This window comes from Mesocricetus auratus, unplaced genomic scaffold, assembly GCF_017639785.1.
Source record: "Mesocricetus auratus isolate SY011 unplaced genomic scaffold, BCM_Maur_2.0 Super-Scaffold_100038, whole genome shotgun sequence".
NCBI classification, from domain to species: Eukaryota; Metazoa; Chordata; class Mammalia; order Rodentia; family Cricetidae; genus Mesocricetus; species Mesocricetus auratus.
In genome coordinates this window covers 7,100,794-7,119,235 of record NW_024429216.1, presented here as the reverse complement: position 1 = coordinate 7,119,235, position 18,442 = coordinate 7,100,794, and the positions used below count along the sequence as shown (strand labels likewise).

The following is an 18,442-nucleotide window of genomic DNA, read 5'->3' as shown; positions in this document are numbered from 1 at the left end:
TTTTTTAAACAAGTATGTGAAGGTCAGAAGAAACTTGTGTCAGTTCCCTCCTTCCAACACACAAGTCCCAGGGGTTGGACTTAGGTCGCCTTGCTTGCTAGCAAGTGTGGTTACCCACTGAGCTACCTCAATGGTTCAGACACTCACCTCTTTTCTCTCTGGCGACAGGATCTCACTATGCAGCCCTGTCTTGTACTGGTTCACCTGCACGCTGGAATCACAGTCTTATGTACTGTGTTGCATCTTGTTAATCTCTAGGAGTGTAGAAACCCGTGCTCACGTTGCACAGGGCCCTACAGCAGCCATATCATGTCTGTAGGGCCATCTCTAGGAGTGTAGAAACTCTTGCTCATGTTGTCTGGAGGGCCACCTGTACCTGTCTTCTTGTAGCACAGCCTGTCACATCCTAGCCAATACATGGTGTGAGCCCTGGTCGGGAACTGATGTGCTGTCTCGGACAGGGTTAGTGTTTTCAGTCGTATGCAAGATCACTACATCCCTGAGCCATTTCTAGAAACAAAGAATGGTCGAGGACGTGTGCTGGCTGTCTGATGAGTCTGACGTGTGACTCTGGGAAGTGGTTTCAGTTATCAGTCATATGGACGTCTAGGTGTTGCTGAGGCTGGCTTATCTCTTTTGGCTGAGATGAGGGTTTACTATGTAGCCAGGTGTCTGAGGCATTTTGGAAGTGTAGTTAAAGCAAGGGGCACAGCCCTGTCATCCTGGGAGTTGTGGGCCTGAAGCAGGCTCCCAAGTTCAAGGCGAGCTTGGGCTACACAATGAGAACATGGTGGTCAGGATCGAATCTGTAACTGTATGAGGAAGAGGGAGGGGAAGACAAGACAATCACCTGGGAGTGCCTAGGCCAGCTAGCCTGGAGTGTGGTACAGGAGAAACAGGATGACGAGGGACCCTCCCTGCCTTGAGCTAAGAGAGGAGAGAACTGCCCCCCCCAAAGGCCGTCTCCACACATGGGTGCCCCTTCCATGTCCACACACACAGAGGATCTAGTCACAACGCTTGCAGGTCGAGGCAGTGGGCAGCTGAGTTGGATGCCAGCCTGGACTATATTGTGAGGCTGGTCTAGGCTATGGAGTGAGACCGTCTCTACAACCCCAAATAAAAAGAAATCAGGCTCAAGATCAGTGACTTTTATCCCAGTGGCCAGGGGAATTGGAGGGAGGGGGATGACAAACGGGTAGAGCTCAGGTTTCCTGGCACTGAAGGCAGGCAGAAGAGGAATGCCTCGGCAGGGTCTGCTCACTTGATGGCTTTACAGAGTTCCCAGGGTGGGGTCTCTGGGTTTTTGCAGGCACAGGGTCCAGTTCATGAGGTGACTGGTTGGTGACATGGGACTCGGGGCACAGAAGGTATTCGGTGGGGGCAGTTCCCCAAGCATTCTGTCACTCCAGCCTTTCACAGACTGCTGGGCCTGGGTTGGTAGCTCCCCAAAGTCCTTGGGAAGTGGGGTGCCTGTGGGGTTCTCCCTCCTTCCCTGAAGCCCCCTCTCCAGGACCTGTTTCCCGGAGGAGCTGGGTTCTTCCCCAGAACCCATGATTCATTCCTGCTGGGGCCTTTTCACTTCTGCTTTGGGGCTAAAAATACAGACCTAGGAGTCCCTCTGAGCAGGCCTCGCCACACATTGCACAATGCTGTCCGCTAGAGCTCTGCTGACGCAGGGACCAGTTGGGACCCAAGCTGCTCCCAGGTTGTGTGTGCTGAGGTCAGACTTTACATTTCTGCACTTCTCCTTTTCCTGGAGCCCCAGGTAACCATCATTTTAGTTCCCCTTATGGTAGAGAGGCAGGAGTGGGGGAAGGTGGGTTAAAAAAAAGAATGCATATACTGGGAAGGACTGAGGAAGGTCTAAAGGACCATCAGGGCCAAACCCAAGGCCAGGTGGGACACGGAGGTAAGGGAGGAGGAAGAGTCCTTGGAACAGAGGTCGTCAGAGGCCCAGCTGGGAGGTCCATCCTAGCACAGGGAGCAGAGGGGAGTGCAGAGCTGTGCTGCCTGCAGATCTCTGCTGCCCCCTGCTGGTTATAGCAACATTGCTCTGGCATGACAAATCAGAAACAGGGGCCACCTGTTTTGCCTTAGGCCACACTTCATTCTCTCTGTCCCAGCCCCTACCAAGACCTCAGAGGCTGCCCCCAGGGCCAGTGGAGGCTGCAGTGGTCTTGCCCGTGACCTTGTTGGCACAGTCCAGCAGGGCAGTGTGAATGTCCTTGGCACAGGTGATCTGGGCTTTGATGACAGCCAGGTACTGAGGATAGGGCAAGCTGTCTGGCTGTACCGCATCTGGCTTGGTGGCCGTGGGTACCAGCGTCGGAGAGTGCTTGGCGCTGTCACAGCTCTGTGAAAGGCATTCGTGGGCCAGGCGCTGTGGGAAGGTAAGAGAACAGCAACAGCATCATTTGTGGGGAGCTGCAACCACACCGACCACTCAACCTGGGCCAGGCCGATGGTGGGCTCGGGGCTCAGCGGTCAGTGTCCGGTCCTGCCAGCCTCTTGCTGGACCATCCAGGACATGTGTCTCCTTCTCACTGCGCCTCAGTCACTAAGTCACAGACTTGCTACCCTACTTTATCCTCCTGAGAGCTAGGATTAGAGTATTCACAACCCGGCTGGTGAGACAGATGGCTCTGTAGGAAAGCCACTTGCTGCCAAGTCAGAAGGACTCTGCTCTACTTCCCCAGGACTCACATAGCAGAAGGGAAGAAAACAAGCATGCCTTGCCCACAATAAAATGTAAGACTTTCAAAAAATCATCAGTGCAACACCGTGCTCAGTTCCTTAGTAGGCTGAATGGCCACCTCTCATCTGCTGAGAATGGGTAACAGGCATGTGAACAGGTAAAGGTGCCACTGTTTTAAGTACTGACTCCCTGATGGCCCCTGCCTGGTGGCTGTCCTCTCCCGTCTCCTAGGGGTGGTACTCTATCCTGGTTCCCTTCCAAGGCTGCCACCCGCCCCTGCTCAGGTCCTCTGCTACACCTCTGCTTCCAGCCTCTCCCCAAACTGCTCCTCCTCGCGCGTCCTTGATAGAGCTGACTCCCTTGACAGCAGCCCTCCTAATCTAGCTAATGTAACATCTCACAACAAAACTCCCTCTAACTGTTATATGTGCCAGATGCAGTGTCCTTCCCAAACTAGACAGTGCTTGCTGAGGCCAGCAGAAACCCTGGTAAGAACCAGGCATAGGGACAACCCTCCCCTCTCTCACACACACACACACACACACACACACACACACACACACACACACACACACACACACACACACACAAACACACAGCTGCTGGCTGGGTGGGAGGGTTGGATTTTGCAGGGGTGTACCTGGCTCATGGTACCCACCCGCCATGTGGCTAATGAACTCCTACCACCAAGCTGTACTATGAACCTGGCTTTAGTTCTTGTACCCTCTTTAAGGGGTAAAGAGCTCCAGATATCATCTAACACCCTTCTTAATTCCAACCACAGCCCTGGCCCTCCCCCTGGAAAGCCCTTCAACAGTGATTAGTCTGCCGGCCTGGCAAAGCCTCCAAGCTTCTATCTGCCCCGCTCCTCCCTCGGGCTCCACCGTGACCGCCTCCTCGGGCTCCACTCCAGTCTCAGCTGTTTTGTTTGTTTGTTTGTTTTTATTTTTGTGTGTGTGTGTGTGTGTTTGAAGATAAAGCTTCTCTGTGTAGCCCTGGCTGTCCTGGCACTCTCTCTGTAGACCAGGCTGGTCTTGAACTCAGAGATCCGCCTGCCTCTGCCTCCCGGGTGCTAGGATTAAAGGCGTGCGCCACCACCGCCTGGTTCAGCAAGTTTTTAACATGCCCTTCATTTCCTAAAAAGAAAATGGATCACAGCTATTCCTTACTTAAAACCCTCCATCACTTTCCAGTGCGCTTGGGTTACACCCAGAGTCTACTGAGGCCCAACCCACACACTTGTCAAGTCTACTGACATTCCTAAGAATGACTGGTCAGTGTGGTACTAGGGAATCAATCTACAGCTTTACTTGTGTTAGGCAAATGCTAACACACAGCTATATCACCAGTCTTACTTTTCTTTTTTTGAATCAGGCTTTGCTGTAGACCAGGCTAGCCTGGAACTCATGGTAGTCCTCCTGTATCAGCCTCTCCATTGTTTGTTTTTTTTTTTTCTTTTCAAGAGGGTTTCTCTGTGTAAGCTTTGGAGCCTGTCTTGGAACTCACTTTGTAGACCAGGCTGGTCTTGAACTCACAGAGCTCTGCCTCCTGAGTGCTAGGATTAAAGGCATGGGCCAACAACGCCTAGCCAGTCTCTCAATTCTTAAGATTACAGACATGAGTCACCATGCCCAACTCTTCTGTTTTACTTAGAACAACAACAAACAAACAAACAAAACTTTATTTTATGTGCACGGGTAATGAAGATGTCGGATCCCCGGGAACTGGAGTTACAGACCATGTGAGCTGCCATGTGGGTGCTTGGAATAGAACCCGGGTTTATCTGGAGGAGCAAGATCTCACCTACTCACCCAGACAGGTCTTGAATTTTGACCCTCCTGCTTCAGCCCCTGTAAGCAGCTGTGGAAATAGGTCTATACTAGAAGGCTTGGTCCCTTAGGGGAATTTGTGTGTGGTTGAGACTGCATGGTCAAAGGTCAACCTCCTACGTTGTTCCTCAGGATCAACCCCCCCCCATGGGATCTTCTACTGGGCCCTGGAGCTCGCTAATTAGGCTGGGCTGGCTAGCCACTGAGCCTCCAAGATTAAGATTGTCCCCACCTCCCCAGCATTGGATTACAGGCATGTACGGCCATGGCCAGTTTTCTGTGTGGCTGGTAGGAATCGCACTTAGGTCCTTACTGCTTGCACAGCAAACACTTTCCACCCCCACTTCTGCCTCAGTGCTGCTCCCCATTTCCCCCTGAGCCTGGCCTGCTTCACTGCCTGCCCATTCAAGTCTCCAGGGTTTTGCCCTAAACCAATCAGCCAAAGTTATAGCCTGAAGCTCATGCTCACATCATAGGTCCCCAGTCCCCCTGTCAGGTCAGGTCCTTGCTGCCCTTCCCGCTGGACTGCCAGGCGGGATTCCGTGTTTGACAGCAGCCTCCTGAGAAGAGTCACTGCAAGTTCAAGGCCTGCCTGATCTACGGACTAGTGTTAGGAGAGCCTGTACTACTGAGTGGTACCATCTCAAAACAGCTTAAAAACAATGCTCTTAGCTGGGTGGTGGCGCACGCCTTTAGTCCCAGCACCTGGGAGGCAGAGGCAGGCTGATCTCTGTGAGTTTGAGGCCAGCCTGGTCTACAGATCCAGTCCCAGGTTAGATAGCCAGGGCTGATACACAGAGAAACCCTGTCTTCAAAAATCAACCAACCAACCAAAAGATTTTCTTGTGGGGGAATCGAGCAGAGTTTGGTCACAGAGTATCTAAAGAATTCCTTACCAAGCAGAGTTCCAGCTGATCACAGAGAGCATAAAACTCCTCCAGACACTTGTCAAATCGCTGTATGGGTCCATCACTGCTCTTTCTACAGCCAAGGAGAAAAAAAAGGCTGTTTGGGGAGTGATTTCTAATCCTGGGGACACCAGCATCAGTATATGACTAATGAAGCCCAGGCCCAGGGGTTCCAGGCAGGGTTTGAAAGGAGGGGGCAGGGCAGGGGGAGAGAGGTTTCTAAGGTGAGGGAGAGAGGGGCTTTACTCACTGTCCGTTGTCAATGTTAGTGTTCTGAATCAGGTTCTGGGCTGCAACCTTCATCAAAGTCTAGTTTTAAAAGAATAACGAGAGAACAGTAAGACGCAGGAGATCAAGTCCTACAAGGAGGTTCTACACTCTTGAGATCCACAGGCCTGCTTTTCAGCTAGCCCCTCCAAACCCACAGAAATCTCTACCGGTATTTTCTTTTCTTTTCTTTCGTTTTCCAAGACGGGGTTTCTCTGTATTGTTTTGGAGGCTGTCCTGGAACTCGCTCTGTAGACCAGGCTGGCCTCGAACTCACAGAGATCCACCTGCCTCTGCCTCCCGGGTGCTGGGATTAAAGGCGTGCGTCACCACCGCCCGGCTCCACCGGTATTTTCTTAGAGGCTTGATCTCATTTGGAATTCTGCCCAGTAATTTCCTAGGCATACCCTTGCCCCAGACAGCACAGCCAGAAACGACGCGAAGGCCGGTCTTCTGCACGGGGTTACCGACCAGAGCCGTTTCTCCCCATAAACTCACTCACTACTCCCACTCCACACCTCCCTTGGTGTTTCCAGACAGGGTTTCTCTGTGGCTTTGGAGCCTGTCCTGGCACTCGCTCTGTAGACCAGGCTGGCCTCGAACTCACAGAGATCCGCCTGCCTCTGCCTCCCGAGGGCTGGCATCAAAGGCCATCACCGCCGAACAGAGCCTCGCTTTGGTCAGACACGCACGCACGGACACACGCACACCCCACGTTTCGCCTCTCTCCCTGCCTGCCGTCTCTCCCCCAGCACCTCGGCGCACGTCCTCGAAGCCAGCCCGGCAAACCCGCTCGCTCCCCGCCGCGAGCCGTCCGCCCGTCACCTGGAGGCTCTCCTTCAGCTGCGGGATGAGCATCTTGTAGCGCTGCACAGGGTCGAAGTCCTGCTGCTGCTGCTGCAGGAGGCCACTCTGCGCCGCTCCCACCAGCTGCGCCGGCTGCGGCTGCGGCTGGGGACCCGGGCCACCGGCAGACCCCGGACCCGACACGCCCGCCGCGGCCGAGGAAACCGCCGAAGCCTGCGGCTGGGGCGCAGCCATTTTCCTCAGGTGGGACGCCGGATGTGCGTCACGAGCGCGTCCGCTCCTGTCTCTCTTCTGCCTCTTCGGTGCGCGGGGCCTTGGTTGCTGGGTAGCCCCGCCCCCAGGCAGCTTAGCCAATGAGAGGAGGGGATGTGGGTTCGCCTCCGCCGTCTTAAAGCCGAAGGCGGTGACTGGGAAAATTGTCCACCAATCGGAAGAGCTGTTCTCCCGTGGCCACGCCTATCCTCCTCAGCCTGCCAATCGCCGTGAGAGGCTGAGCGCACTCTCTTTCCCCGAAGGCCTTGCGGCCCGAGGCTACCTGTCCGGGTCGTCGGCGCCTCGGTGGCTGTTGGAGCGGCCGCTGCGAGCCTGCGTCCGCGCTGCCCGCGCTTTTGCTGGAGTCTCGTCCGAGCTCTTCCCGCCACCCCGCCCAGCCTCTCCCCGGGAGCCCCGGCGCCCACCGGGGCCTGTCCTCAGCTCCGGCGTCTCTCGAAGTCGGCACGCCCCTCGGCGTCGGCCCGCGGCCAGCGAGGACGCGATCCGCGCCGCCGTCGCCTGGTCGCGATGGCGCCCACCATCCAGACCCAGGCCCAGCGGGAAGATGGCCACAGGTAGGCTGTGTTGTGCGCCGCCAGCCCTGGCCGAGGCGTGGGTGCCGCTCGCAGCGTCGCCGCTTCGCTCGGGTCGGCCCGCGGTGTCGCTGGTTGGTGCAGCGCTTAACCCCGACGGAGGGGTGGCCCCTCCAGGCCTCCGGGTCACTCCCCGGGCCCCAGCCACGTCGGGGATCCTCAGGAAGGGACCTGGCGCTCAGTCCCCTTCGGGGAGCGTGCGGGGCTCGTGCTCGGGGGGCCGGGGGTCTGGCTGCATTCACTAAAGCGCCACTCCTTCAGAAATGCGGGGAAGCCTCTTTCCGCACACCTGTCAAACTCCTGACACCGGTCTCTTTCTCAACCCCTCCCAGGCCCAATTCCCACCGGACCCTGCCTGAGAGGTGAGCCCCGCTACGTTTTCCGAGAGGGGTGGGACACAGACGCTGGCAGCATTGGCAGGGCGGTAGGGGCCTGCGTGTGTGTGTGTGCGTGCTTTTGAGCGTCTCATCAAGTGACCCAGAATGACCTCGAACTCGTTATCTTGGTGCCTCAGCCTCCTGGCTGCTGGGATCTCAGGCCTGTGGCAATGCCCAGCAGCAGAGGCCTAGTTAAAAAAAAAAAAAAATAGTGTGCGCAGCCCTTAACTGTGTGGCAGTCAAGACTTTTAGTAACTTCTTTCCTTCCACACTACAGGTATAGGTCTGAGAGGTTAAACTCAGGTTCTAGGCGTGACAACAGATGCCTTTGCTTACCGATGCATCTTGCCAGCCTGAGACTGCTGGGGTTGTTTTTTTTGTTTTTTCGAGGCAGGGTTTCTCTGTGACTTTGGAGGCTGTCCTGGAACTCACTCTGTAGACCAGGCTGGCCTCGAACTCACAGAGATCCACCTGCCTCTGCCTCCCAAGTGCTGGGATTAAAGGCGTGCGCCACCAACACCCGGCTAGGAGTAATAATTTTTAAAACAACAGTCTCACCGGGTGTTGGTGGCGCACGCTTTTAATCCCAGCACTCGGGAGGCAGAGGCAGGTGGATCTCTGTGAGTTCGAGGCCAGCCTGGTCTACCGAGCGAGTTCCAGGACAGCCTCCAAGACAATACAGAGAAACCCTGTCTCGAAAAACCAAAAATAAATAAATAAATATTATTCCTATTATTTTACAAGGCAGAGTTTTGTGACTGTCCTGGCTGTCCTGGAATTCACACTGTAGACCAGGCTGGTCCCAAACTCAGATCCACCTGCCTCTGCCTCCCGAGTGCTGGAGTTAAAGGCAAGTGCCACCACTGCCTAGCATTTTTGTGAGATAGTTCTGCTGGCCTGGAATTCACTATGTCAAGCATCACTAGCTAAGCTCCCAGTGATCTACCTCCCAAGTGCAGGAGGTAAAGGACTGTGCCACCGACTCCAGCTGTTCCTGTTATTTCCTCATTAGGTGTATGTGTGTGTTTGTGATATCTCTGTCGACACAGGCCACAGGTGTCGGACCCCCAGATCTGCAGTTACAGGTGGCTGTCAGTAGTCTGATGTGTGTTCTAGGAAGCAAACTTGGGTCTGATACAGGATAAACACTCCCTCCTCACTGCCAAGTCCTTTCTGAGGCCTGTGCGGCCTGATTCTGAGCCACCACTCCCTAGGTCTGGAGTAGTCTGCCGAGTCAAGTACTGCAATAGCCTTCCTGACATCCCATTTGACCCTAAGTTCATCACCTACCCCTTTGACCAGAACAGGTAAGACTGAGCTCAAGGATGGAGCAACTGCTGAAAAGTAGTTCCCTGAAGGTAAGGACCGCTCATTTCACTGCATCTCCATTCCTGTGCCCGCACACACGAGCTCGAGAAATACTAACAGAGAAGGCAGCTTGTGGTACCCTTCTGAGAAGCCAGTGCTTGAACATTGCTTACTCAGTTCTTCTCCATGGAGACTTAGCTTCTAGGAAGGGAGGATGTGGGGAGTGAGGGAGGATCAGGAAATTATAACAGGCATGTCTTCCTACCCAGGTTTGTTCAGTACAAAGCAACTTCCTTGGAGAAACAGCACAAACATGACCTTTTGACTGAGCCAGACCTGGGGGTCACCATTGATCTTATCAACCCCGACACCTACCGCATCGATCCCAATGGTGTGTGGGGAGACAGGGAGGGTCTGCTGGAGGCCAGCAAAGACCAGGCCTGGGCATCCCTCACAGTCCCGCCCTCAATCCTTAGTTCTCCTGGATCCAGCTGATGAGAAGCTTTTGGAAGAGGAAATTCAGGCTCCCACCAGCTCTAAGAGGTGAGGTGGTGCTGGGTAACTGGGTGGGCTCTGCCAAGCACGGGACCTTGAGGTGCCTGGTCTCCTACTGCAGATCCCAGCAGCACGCGAAGGTGGTGCCATGGATGCGGAAGACAGAGTATATCTCCACGGAGTTCAACAGATACGGCATCTCCAACGAGAAGCCAGAGGTCAAGTAAGTCACACACAGGTGGAGGGAAGGGGGCCAAACTTCCGACAAGCCCAGAGGCCCCTAATGACTTTCTCTTGGCTCCTAGGATTGGGGTCTCTGTGAAACAGCAGTTCACAGAGGAGGAGATATACAAAGACAGAGACAGCCAGATCACAGCTATTGAGAAGACTTTTGAAGACGCCCAGAAATCGGTAATTGTGGGAATGGGAGAAAAGCCAAAGTGTGGCTGGGGTCTTCTTCTTTCTCACCCTTTTTGTTCTGCCAGATCTCCCAGCATTACAGCAAGCCCCGCGTGACACCAGTGGAGGTCATGCCTGTCTTCCCGGATTTCAAGGTCAGGCTTGGGTGGGAGGCAGGGGCAAACTCCCGTGCCTATGTAATCCAGACTAACTTCAGTGTCTTCCATTCCTAGATGTGGATTAACCCGTGTGCTCAGGTCATTTTTGACTCAGACCCAGCCCCTAAGGACACGAGTGGGGCAGCTGCATTAGAGATGATGTCTCAGGCCATGATCAGGTCAGTGGGTCTGGTTCTTGTCTCTCCCTCATTTGGGTGTACTTGAGCTAGGGTATGACCCTGTTGCCCAGGCTGACCCCCAGCTCCTGGCATTCCTCTTGCCTCAGCCTCTGGAAGGCTGACTTTCCAGGCATGCATCACCACACCCAGTTGTTTTGTTCTCTCTCTCTCTTTCGAGACTGGGTTTCTCTGTATCAGTTCTGGCTGTCCTGGAACTCGCTCAGATCAGGCCTGCCTCTGCCTCCCAGGCTCCCCCCCCCCTTTTGTTACTTCTTTGCTTTTAACCTTTACTCTCTTCTCCCCACAACCAGGGGCATGATGGATGAGGAAGGGAACCAGTTCGTGGCTTATTTCCTGCCTGTGGAAGAAACACTAAAGAAACGGAAACGGGACCAGGAGGAAGAGATGGACTACGCACCAGATGATGTGTAAGGTTAAGTTTTGGGAGTTGAGAAGTACGTCCCCTTTACTCTTCAGGAGCAAATGGGCTAACCGTGTACCTCCACCTCAGGTATGACTACAAGATTGCTCGTGAATACAATTGGAATGTGAAAAACAAAGCCAGTAAGGGCTATGAGGAGAACTATTTCTTCATCTTCCGAGAGGGCGATGGGGTTTACTACAATGAGCTGGAGACCAGGTACTCAGCACGGTTTTACTAATTTGGCCTTGTATTTAATTTTTTAGTTTTTCAAGACAGGGGTTCTCTGTGTAGCCTCGACTGTCCTGGAAGTCACTCTGTAGACCAGGCGGGCCTCAAACTCAGAGATCCACCTGCCTCTGCCTCCTTAGTGTTGGGACTAAAGGTGTGCACCACTAGTATTTTTCTGACCCTGTGTTTTTGAGGCCACACATTTGCTGCATTCATAAGCAGCAGAAGTCAGCTTATGAATGTGGGCTTGACCTGACTCTGGTTCTAATACCAAAAACCAGAAAGAAAATGTTTACATAACACAGGATATAAATATGATCATTTTTCTCACACATGCTAGGCAAGTGCCCTGCTTTTAAGATACATCCCTCATCTCAACAGTTTCACTAACTTTTGTGTATGTGATTTGTGTTGAGTGGAGGCCAGAGGATTGCTACCAGGTGTCTTCCTGTTGCTCTTTTATTTTGTGTGCATGCATATGGAAGTCAGGGTGAATGCTCCCTCCACCACGGCACCTCACCAACTGAGTCACCTCCCCCAGCTTCAGCAGGTTTCAAGTGAAATGCTTGACACAGCTTTCAAAACTCTTCTCTGAGGGCGGAGCACTAACTTGTCATGTTGCCTGTGGTTTGAGTCTCTGTTGAGCACAGAGATGACAGGTTCTGATCATGTAGTTGGGCTGAAGGTGTGAGAACAGGCAGGGTGACAGCACTAAGTGACTGTTACAGTTCAGCTTCCGTCTACTGTTGCTACGTCCTTCCTATTTAAATTTTCCACTTCCTTGTTTTTAAGAGTTGGGTAAGGGGCCTTGGGAAATTGCTTAGCAGTTCTTACATAGCAGCTAACAACCGCCTGTTAACACTAGTTGCCAGGAGACTCTGATGCCCTCTTCTGGCTTCTGAGGGCACTGCATACATGGTACATACAATACCTGCAGCCATTAACTCTCCCTAATTCTCATGTACACTGTATGTATACTCGTACTCTTGTATGTTCTAGGCCAAATATTGATAGGGAACCAGATGTCAAGTGAGACAGCTTTGAACTGAATCTTCCCCTTCTCCAATTGTCCACTGCAGGGTCCGTCTCAGTAAGCGTCGGGCCAAGGCTGGGGTTCAGTCAGGTACCAATGCCCTGCTTGTGGTCAAACACCGTGACATGAATGAGAAGGAACTAGAAGCCCAGGTAACAAGCTCTACTGGCCTAGGACACCCCCAGGAGGCTAGTGGTGGGTGAGGACAGGGTCAGAGGTCTGACAGAACACACCCTCCATCTTCTTCCCAATTCACCGGTTCTAGGAGGCACGAAAGGCCCAGTTGGAAAACCACGAACCGGAGGAGGAGGAGGAGGAGGAGATGGAGGCTGAAGAGAAAGAAGCTGGGGGCTCAGGTAAAGGACTGTCCCATCCTGGGAGCTCTGGGAAGGCAGGAATGGGGAGCTCACCCGTCTTTGCTCCCTCGCAGATGAGGAGCAGGAGAAGGGCAGCAGTAGTGAAAAGGAAGGCAGTGAGGACGAACGCTCTGGCAGCGAGAGTGACCGCGAGGAGGGTGACAGGGACGAGGCAAGTGACAAGAGTGGCAGCGGTGAGGACGAGAGCAGTGAGGACGAAGCTCGCGCTGCCCGCGACAAGGAAGAGATTTTCGGTAGCGACGCTGATTCGGAAGATGATGCCGACTCTGATGATGAGGACAGAGGGCAGGCCCATAGGGGCAGTGACAATGACTCTGACAGTGGCAGTGACGGGGGTGGCCAGCGGAGCCGCAGCCAGAGCCGGAGCCGGAGCGCCAGCCCTTTCCCCAGTGGCAGCGAGCACTCGGCTCAGGAGGATGGCAGTGAGGCCGCAGCTTCCGATTCCAGTGAGGCCGAGAGTGACAGTGACTGAGCCTCCAGGCCTTCTGGGGCCAGCACAGACACGGTTAGGGCAGGGAAGCACTTTTCTAGCTGTCTGTTTTGTGAGCCTTTTGTTGATCCCCACCCTCAAACCTTTGCTGTTAATAAAGCCACCTTCTCTTGACTCTCCTCCCGTAGCTTCTGCTCCTCTCAGCCCATCCCTACCCCAGGTGCTCCATGGCCTCCACTTGAAGCACAAAACCAAGGCCCCATGGGCTTCCCAAGAAACGCGTTGCAACAAAGATCACAATCTTTCTGGTTTTGTTGTTTTTTTTTTTTCCAAAATAAGCCCAGACCATTAACAATTGAAACTCCAACAAATAAGTCTTCTCCAACAGCGAGAAAATGTACAGTTACTCAAAGCTGATTCTGCCAGTGGGGCTGGGGACAGAAGTGGGTAGGGTAGGGTGAAACCATGGAGGGTGAGGAGTAGGAGGGTCAGGGTCCTGCCTGTCAGAGTGGGGCCGCCTGCGTCCTGCACTCTGCTGTCAGGTGGGGGGACAAGCTGTCACCTCCCTCTGGGGGAGGGTATCCCTCACCACCTTCCAGTGCCAAGCAGGGTCAGTCACCCTGATGGGGAGTGAACAAGACAAGACTAGACCAGCTCGTGAGGTGAGGGTCCCGTGAGAGGGAAACCTGCTTGTTTTAAACAGGTGGCCTGTCACCCCACTTCCCAGTTAGTGGGAGGGGCCAGAGAAGCCTGGGGTTAGAGGGGATGAGCAAAGGCACAGAAACCTGGAGGGCCGGGGTGGGGACTTGCATAGGTTGATGAGTGTGCAAGAGGTACATAAATACACCTGACACCCGCCCAGCCCGGCACTGGGAGAGGTGGTGAGGACCACAGGCAGGTCCCCATTGCCACTCCACCCCTGGCTGCTTCTCCCTCCCTGGGCTCAGAGCTGGGGAGGGCCACAGACCAGGAGGCAGGGGCAAGGTCTGGGGGATGGGCTGATAGTGCAGGGAAGGCTGTGGTTTTCTTTTTTTTCTTTTTTTCTTTTTTTTGGTTTTTTGTTTTTTCCCAACATTTTGTATCTTTAATAACATACACAATGGTTACCAGCCATATTCATAACAAAAGTTATTCATAAAATGTATCTAAAAATAACATTTTTCCTTTTCGTGTGAAAAGCTTGAGAATGTCCCAATGAGGGTGTAGGTTGAGAGGGGAACAGGAGTTTGGAATAGGGAACCCTGGCTTCCCCACAGCCTGAACCCCCAAATTCCCTCTCTCTACCTGGGCCCCAGCACCAGCCCTCATCAGTAACGGGGCAGAGGGTTTGTGTGACTCAGGCTGGGCCGCACCTCTGGGTTATGATATAGTGTTCACTTACATGAGGTCATGACATAATGGGGGATGGGGAAGGTTGACAGAAGGGGTAGACAAGAAAAACAAAAACCCAACAATCCCCTTCCCTGGTTCCTACCCACAAGTCTTTTGCCAACAGACCTGGGGAGCAGAGAAGGGTTATATTGGTGGGGGGAGGGGACATTAAGGCAACAGACTTCCTGACCTCACTCCGGGCCCGGGGCTACCCACCTTCAACCTCTGTATCTGGGAGCCAGGGCTGGGGTGGGGAAGGGCGAGGGAGTCTGGAGGAGGGGGCTCTGCCCTCTCCTCTCATAAAGTTCAGGCTCCCCCCGCCACTGTCCTGGCTCAGAGAGAGGCCTGGGGATTCTAAAAATGAGAGGGAATGATCAGAGAAAAACCGTTAAGAACTATATAAATATGTATCTTAAATAGGCCTAAGAAATTAATTGTAGAGAACCTCTGATAAACAGGGCAAGAAGGGGGAGGAGGGGGTGACTGTCCTGGGGAATGGTAGGAATGATGAAGGGTGGGAGCAGGCCGAGGGGCTCTTCTCCAGTGACACTGCTGAGCAGGCTGTCCACACTGCTCCCCACTCATGTGTCTGAAGGGCAGGCTGTACAAGGTGGTGGTCAGTTTGTCTCTAAGGAGTCTGCTCTCTCGGGGAAGGACAAGTGTCAGCAGTCTAGAGGAGGCAGGGGTGGGATGGGGACGGTGGGGGATTTGGGAGGGAAGGGGTAGGCAATCTGGCCAGTCCTTGCCCTTTGCCCCTGGCTGCCCTCTCTGACCCCCGGCCTCAGCCAAGATCCCTCAACGGGCCTGGGAGTGAGCCAGGCGTGTGCCAATGTTAAACAAAAGTTAAGAGGATGAGTAGAAAAATATCGAATGTATAGCTGCGCCAGCCCACCCTCTCGCTGCCGAGAAGAAGCCTGTTGGGGGATGGCCCCCGCCCGCCGCCCAGGGAGCCTATGGGTGCGCTGGGCTGTGGGTCCCGTCAGATGGTGGAGGTTTTGTCTGTCCCATCTGTGGTAAGAAAGGGAGGAAGGGAGGAAGATCAGGAGCTGGTGGGAGGCCTGAGGAAAGGCACTCATACAGCCTGTCATCCCAGGCAGGCCCTCCCTGGAGTCTGGCCTCCCCTTGGGACCCTCAGGATGTCCAAGTTGCTGGGTTCAGAGCTGGAGATGCTGGGTAGGTGGGAGCTAGGTCAGGGGAAGAGGAAATGCTCACCACCCAAGGCGTGTTCTGTCATGCTCAGACACAGAGACTCCAGGGTGGGATTGATCTCCAGGTCAGGCCCAGGTACCGGGCAGTCTGTGTGGGAGAGAAGAGAATGATGGTGGTGAGGGACCAACCAGCATGGAAGGAGGGAAGGAATGGGACACAGAGAATGCTGGCATGGGCCTGGACAAACCCAGGCCTAGGAGTATCACAAAGAAGGCAGAGACAGCCAAGGTAGGGGTTTGGCAATGCAGGAAAGGTCAGACTTTTCACACAGAGGAAGTGATATGAAGCTGAGGGAGCGTCCTGGAGGCCACACACGGGCTTTGACTATTATAGACATGGATCCCAAGTTGCCTTGGGCAGTCTGGGCACATGCCCCAGACACTGGGCAGCTTTTTGCTGATTGATGGCCCACACTCTAAGCTTGGTGTAAAAGCTAAGCTAAAGCCCTGCCTGTGCCCACTTGGACTGGTTCCTCCAGACAGGATGTAAGCCAGGCAGGCTCAACAGGTACCCTGAAGAAGACAGCAGTCATGGAGCCTAAGCTCCTATTAGCACCTGCAGGAGAGCTCAAGTCCACATTGCTAAGCACTCTGTCTTATCTCAGGACACCTGAGGTTTGCGCTGTACTCCTAGGGTCTGACTCGTACCTCAAGTCTCACCTTTCACCCCCAACCATCTAAACCCTGAGGTTAGTCCTTGGGAGACCCCATCTCTCTAAAAAAAAACGAGCTTTAAACTTGCACATTCTTTGTAGTTGAGTGGTAGCTGGTAAGGTGAGAACAAACTTGAGTACCCTTCCCATGAGTATCAGGGAGGGCTCCATCAAGGAGGGCAGGAAGGCTGCCTGACAAGCTGACACACCGGTTGGAACAATTCCTACCTTTTGCACAAGTGGCACACCCATTCATTCAACATCATTCACACAATATATGCTCCTAGTGTGCCAAGCCCTGCCCTGGATGAACACAGACTCTGGCACCACAGATGGAGGCCTACAGTATTTCATTAATTCAGAAACTCTACTAGCTACAAAGTTTCTGAGTGCAAGAACCTAGATTACCTGCAAATCTAAGACCTGTCCAGAGCAGCCCACTGAAGCCAGCTTCTCCTCGTCACATGCCATGCCTAGGCCAAGCATGCAGGAGTAGATCAGCCAGGAGCCACCCTCCCTTGTCCAGTCAAGAAGGGACACAGAGCTAGCATACCTGTGATCTGCCACCTGCCACTCAACCCTCCTGACCTCTGACATCCAGGCTGGTGTGAGCAGAAGAGAAAAAGTCCACTTTCACCACAGAACCTCATTAAGAGGTAGAGTCATTGGTTCCAGCAGTCACTAGCCTCTGACGGAACACAGGTGGACAAATAGGATACAACCTCCTCCATAAAGCCTTCACTGACCTTTCAGACTCAACCCCTTCTGAGTATTAACTGAACCTATAAAGACAGTGACAGATCAATACCAGCACTGAGAGCATGGCACAGGGAAGAGAAGGCATGCAAGCAGAGGGGAAATAAGGTAGTAATGAAAGGGAGAGAGCCCAACAGACTTAATGGACACAGAAGGAAACACCCCCTAAAGACACGGGGAGATGGGAGATGGTGCACAGCCTAGAGACCGAGTACAAATCCAGATGGAAGAGTGGATGAGAGCCAGGGAGGAGGTCACTGGGGAGTGGCAGGGCACCTCACCTGGAGGGAACATGAGAATAGCCTGGGGGGACGAGTGGACTGGAAGCGAGTGAGTGCGCTGCACGGAGCTGCGGCTCTGGCTGGGCATGCTGTTACTGCCTCCAGGGTTGGCAAACCACAGGTTCTGCACACAACATGGGGAGAAAGTCAGGGTGAGCGGGAGAGACCCAGGCCCAAGACACACATCCCAGGTACTGCCACCCCAACCCCACCAGCCGGCTCACCTGTCGGCCCTGACCCCCAAGACTGGGGCTGGTAAGGGCATGTCGAGGAGAGACAACCCCAATGCCTGAAGGGCTCAGGAGGCCCATCCTGCCAGGTGGGAGGGCCCGAGGAGGCATTGGGAACTGCCGCTGGGTCCGTCGGGCCACACCCATCCCCACAGAGCCAGCTATGGGGAGCGAGTTGGAGCCAAATGCCCAGCTGTCAAAAAACAGAGGGCAGGGTTACACCTTAGGCAGAAGGGTTCACATCTTTTATCCTTCCCTCAACTAAAGTGAGTAAGACAAAACACCAATCTGCTCTGAGCAAGGACTCCTTGGCTACATCCTTGTACCCTACATTCCTATATCCTCTTGATCCAAGAAGGATTTGGGGAACACAGAGAGGTTTCCTTGCTGTATACCCTCAAAGCAGTTCTCCAAAGGCCACTTCTCAAGGGAGAACTGTGCTGTCTGGTGTAATAGGGAACCTCAGAGCCTTCTGTGTATAGGTAAGGAGACAAAGGTGCGGAGCACGGTCTACCCCACAGGTGCGCTGGGTTTTGGCCACCTCAGCACCCTCCTGCTCTTTCTTTTCTGTGGTGCTGCTCAGCACGGCAGACAAGTTTTCTGTACACAGCGCTGCAGCCCTTGCACACCTGTACTGCTGGCTCTCCCACAAGTCAGGGCACACTCCCTGTAGCTCTTTCTCTCTGGGACAGAGAGCTCATGACAAAGTACACAACATGGCTCAGCAGGTAAAGGTGCTTGCCACCAAAACTGAAGGACCAGCCGGGCGTTGGTGGCGCATGCCTTTAATCCCAGCACTCGGGAGGTAGAGGCAGGCAGATCTCTGTGAGTTCGAGGCCAGGCTGGACCGACAGCCTCCAAAACAGAGAAATCCTGACTCATAAAACCAAAAAAAAAAAAAAAAAAAAAAAAAAAAAAGACTGAAGGACCTGACTTTGACCCCTGGAACCCAGACAGTGTAAGAGAACAGAATCCTAAATCCTCATATATGCACCACAGCATGTACTCACACACACACACACACACACACACACACACACACACACACACACACACACACACACACACACGCCGAAAAAGACGTGTGCGCTGTGTGACTGTGCAGGCCTTCCCTCAGCAGCTGCAAAGCAAGCTCACGGTTCTGCCCATGCTTACTTCGATGCTCGTAACATGTGAGCTAC

At 53.8% G+C, this 18,442-nt stretch overlaps 3 protein-coding genes across 4 annotated transcripts in view; 1 reads left to right on the top strand and 2 right to left on the bottom strand.

Annotated features, from left to right (window-relative positions):
- Positions 1-1,136: 1,136 nt before the first annotated feature.
- Positions 1,137-6,791, bottom strand: Med29 (mediator complex subunit 29). The gene is made up of 4 exons (XM_005086218.4): positions 6,528-6,791; positions 5,686-5,744; positions 5,424-5,508; positions 1,137-2,383 (listed from the first exon to the last, which is right to left on the bottom strand). Exons 1-4 carry the CDS (start codon positions 6,741-6,743, stop codon positions 2,141-2,143), a joined length of 603 nt encoding a protein of 200 aa, XP_005086275.1. The 5' UTR covers positions 6,744-6,791; the 3' UTR covers positions 1,137-2,140.
- Positions 6,792-7,021: 230 nt separating this feature from the next.
- Paf1 (PAF1 homolog, Paf1/RNA polymerase II complex component) lies at positions 7,022-12,936 on the top strand. The gene is made up of 14 exons (XM_005086215.4): positions 7,022-7,336; positions 7,687-7,716; positions 8,946-9,038; positions 9,309-9,430; positions 9,516-9,582; positions 9,656-9,757; positions 9,840-9,945; positions 10,020-10,088; positions 10,167-10,270; positions 10,582-10,698; positions 10,782-10,910; positions 12,002-12,107; positions 12,221-12,311; positions 12,386-12,936. Exons 1-14 carry the CDS (start codon positions 7,290-7,292, stop codon positions 12,802-12,804), a joined length of 1,602 nt encoding a protein of 533 aa, XP_005086272.1. The 5' UTR covers positions 7,022-7,289; the 3' UTR covers positions 12,805-12,936.
- A 132-nt stretch (positions 12,937-13,068) lies between these two features.
- Positions 13,069-18,442, bottom strand: part of Samd4b (sterile alpha motif domain containing 4B) — a 36,920-nt gene continuing 31,546 nt past the window's right edge. For both annotated transcript variants that reach the window (XM_040734312.1, XM_040734313.1), the window contains 4 exons: positions 17,256-17,454; positions 17,032-17,155; positions 15,346-15,429; positions 13,069-15,141 (listed from right to left, as the gene is read on the bottom strand). In XM_040734312.1, the coding sequence (XP_040590246.1) occupies positions 15,113-15,141; positions 15,346-15,429; positions 17,032-17,155; positions 17,256-17,454 (436 nt within the window). In that variant the 3' untranslated portion in view covers positions 13,069-15,112. The remainder of the gene's footprint in view (positions 15,142-15,345; positions 15,430-17,031; positions 17,156-17,255; positions 17,455-18,442) is intronic.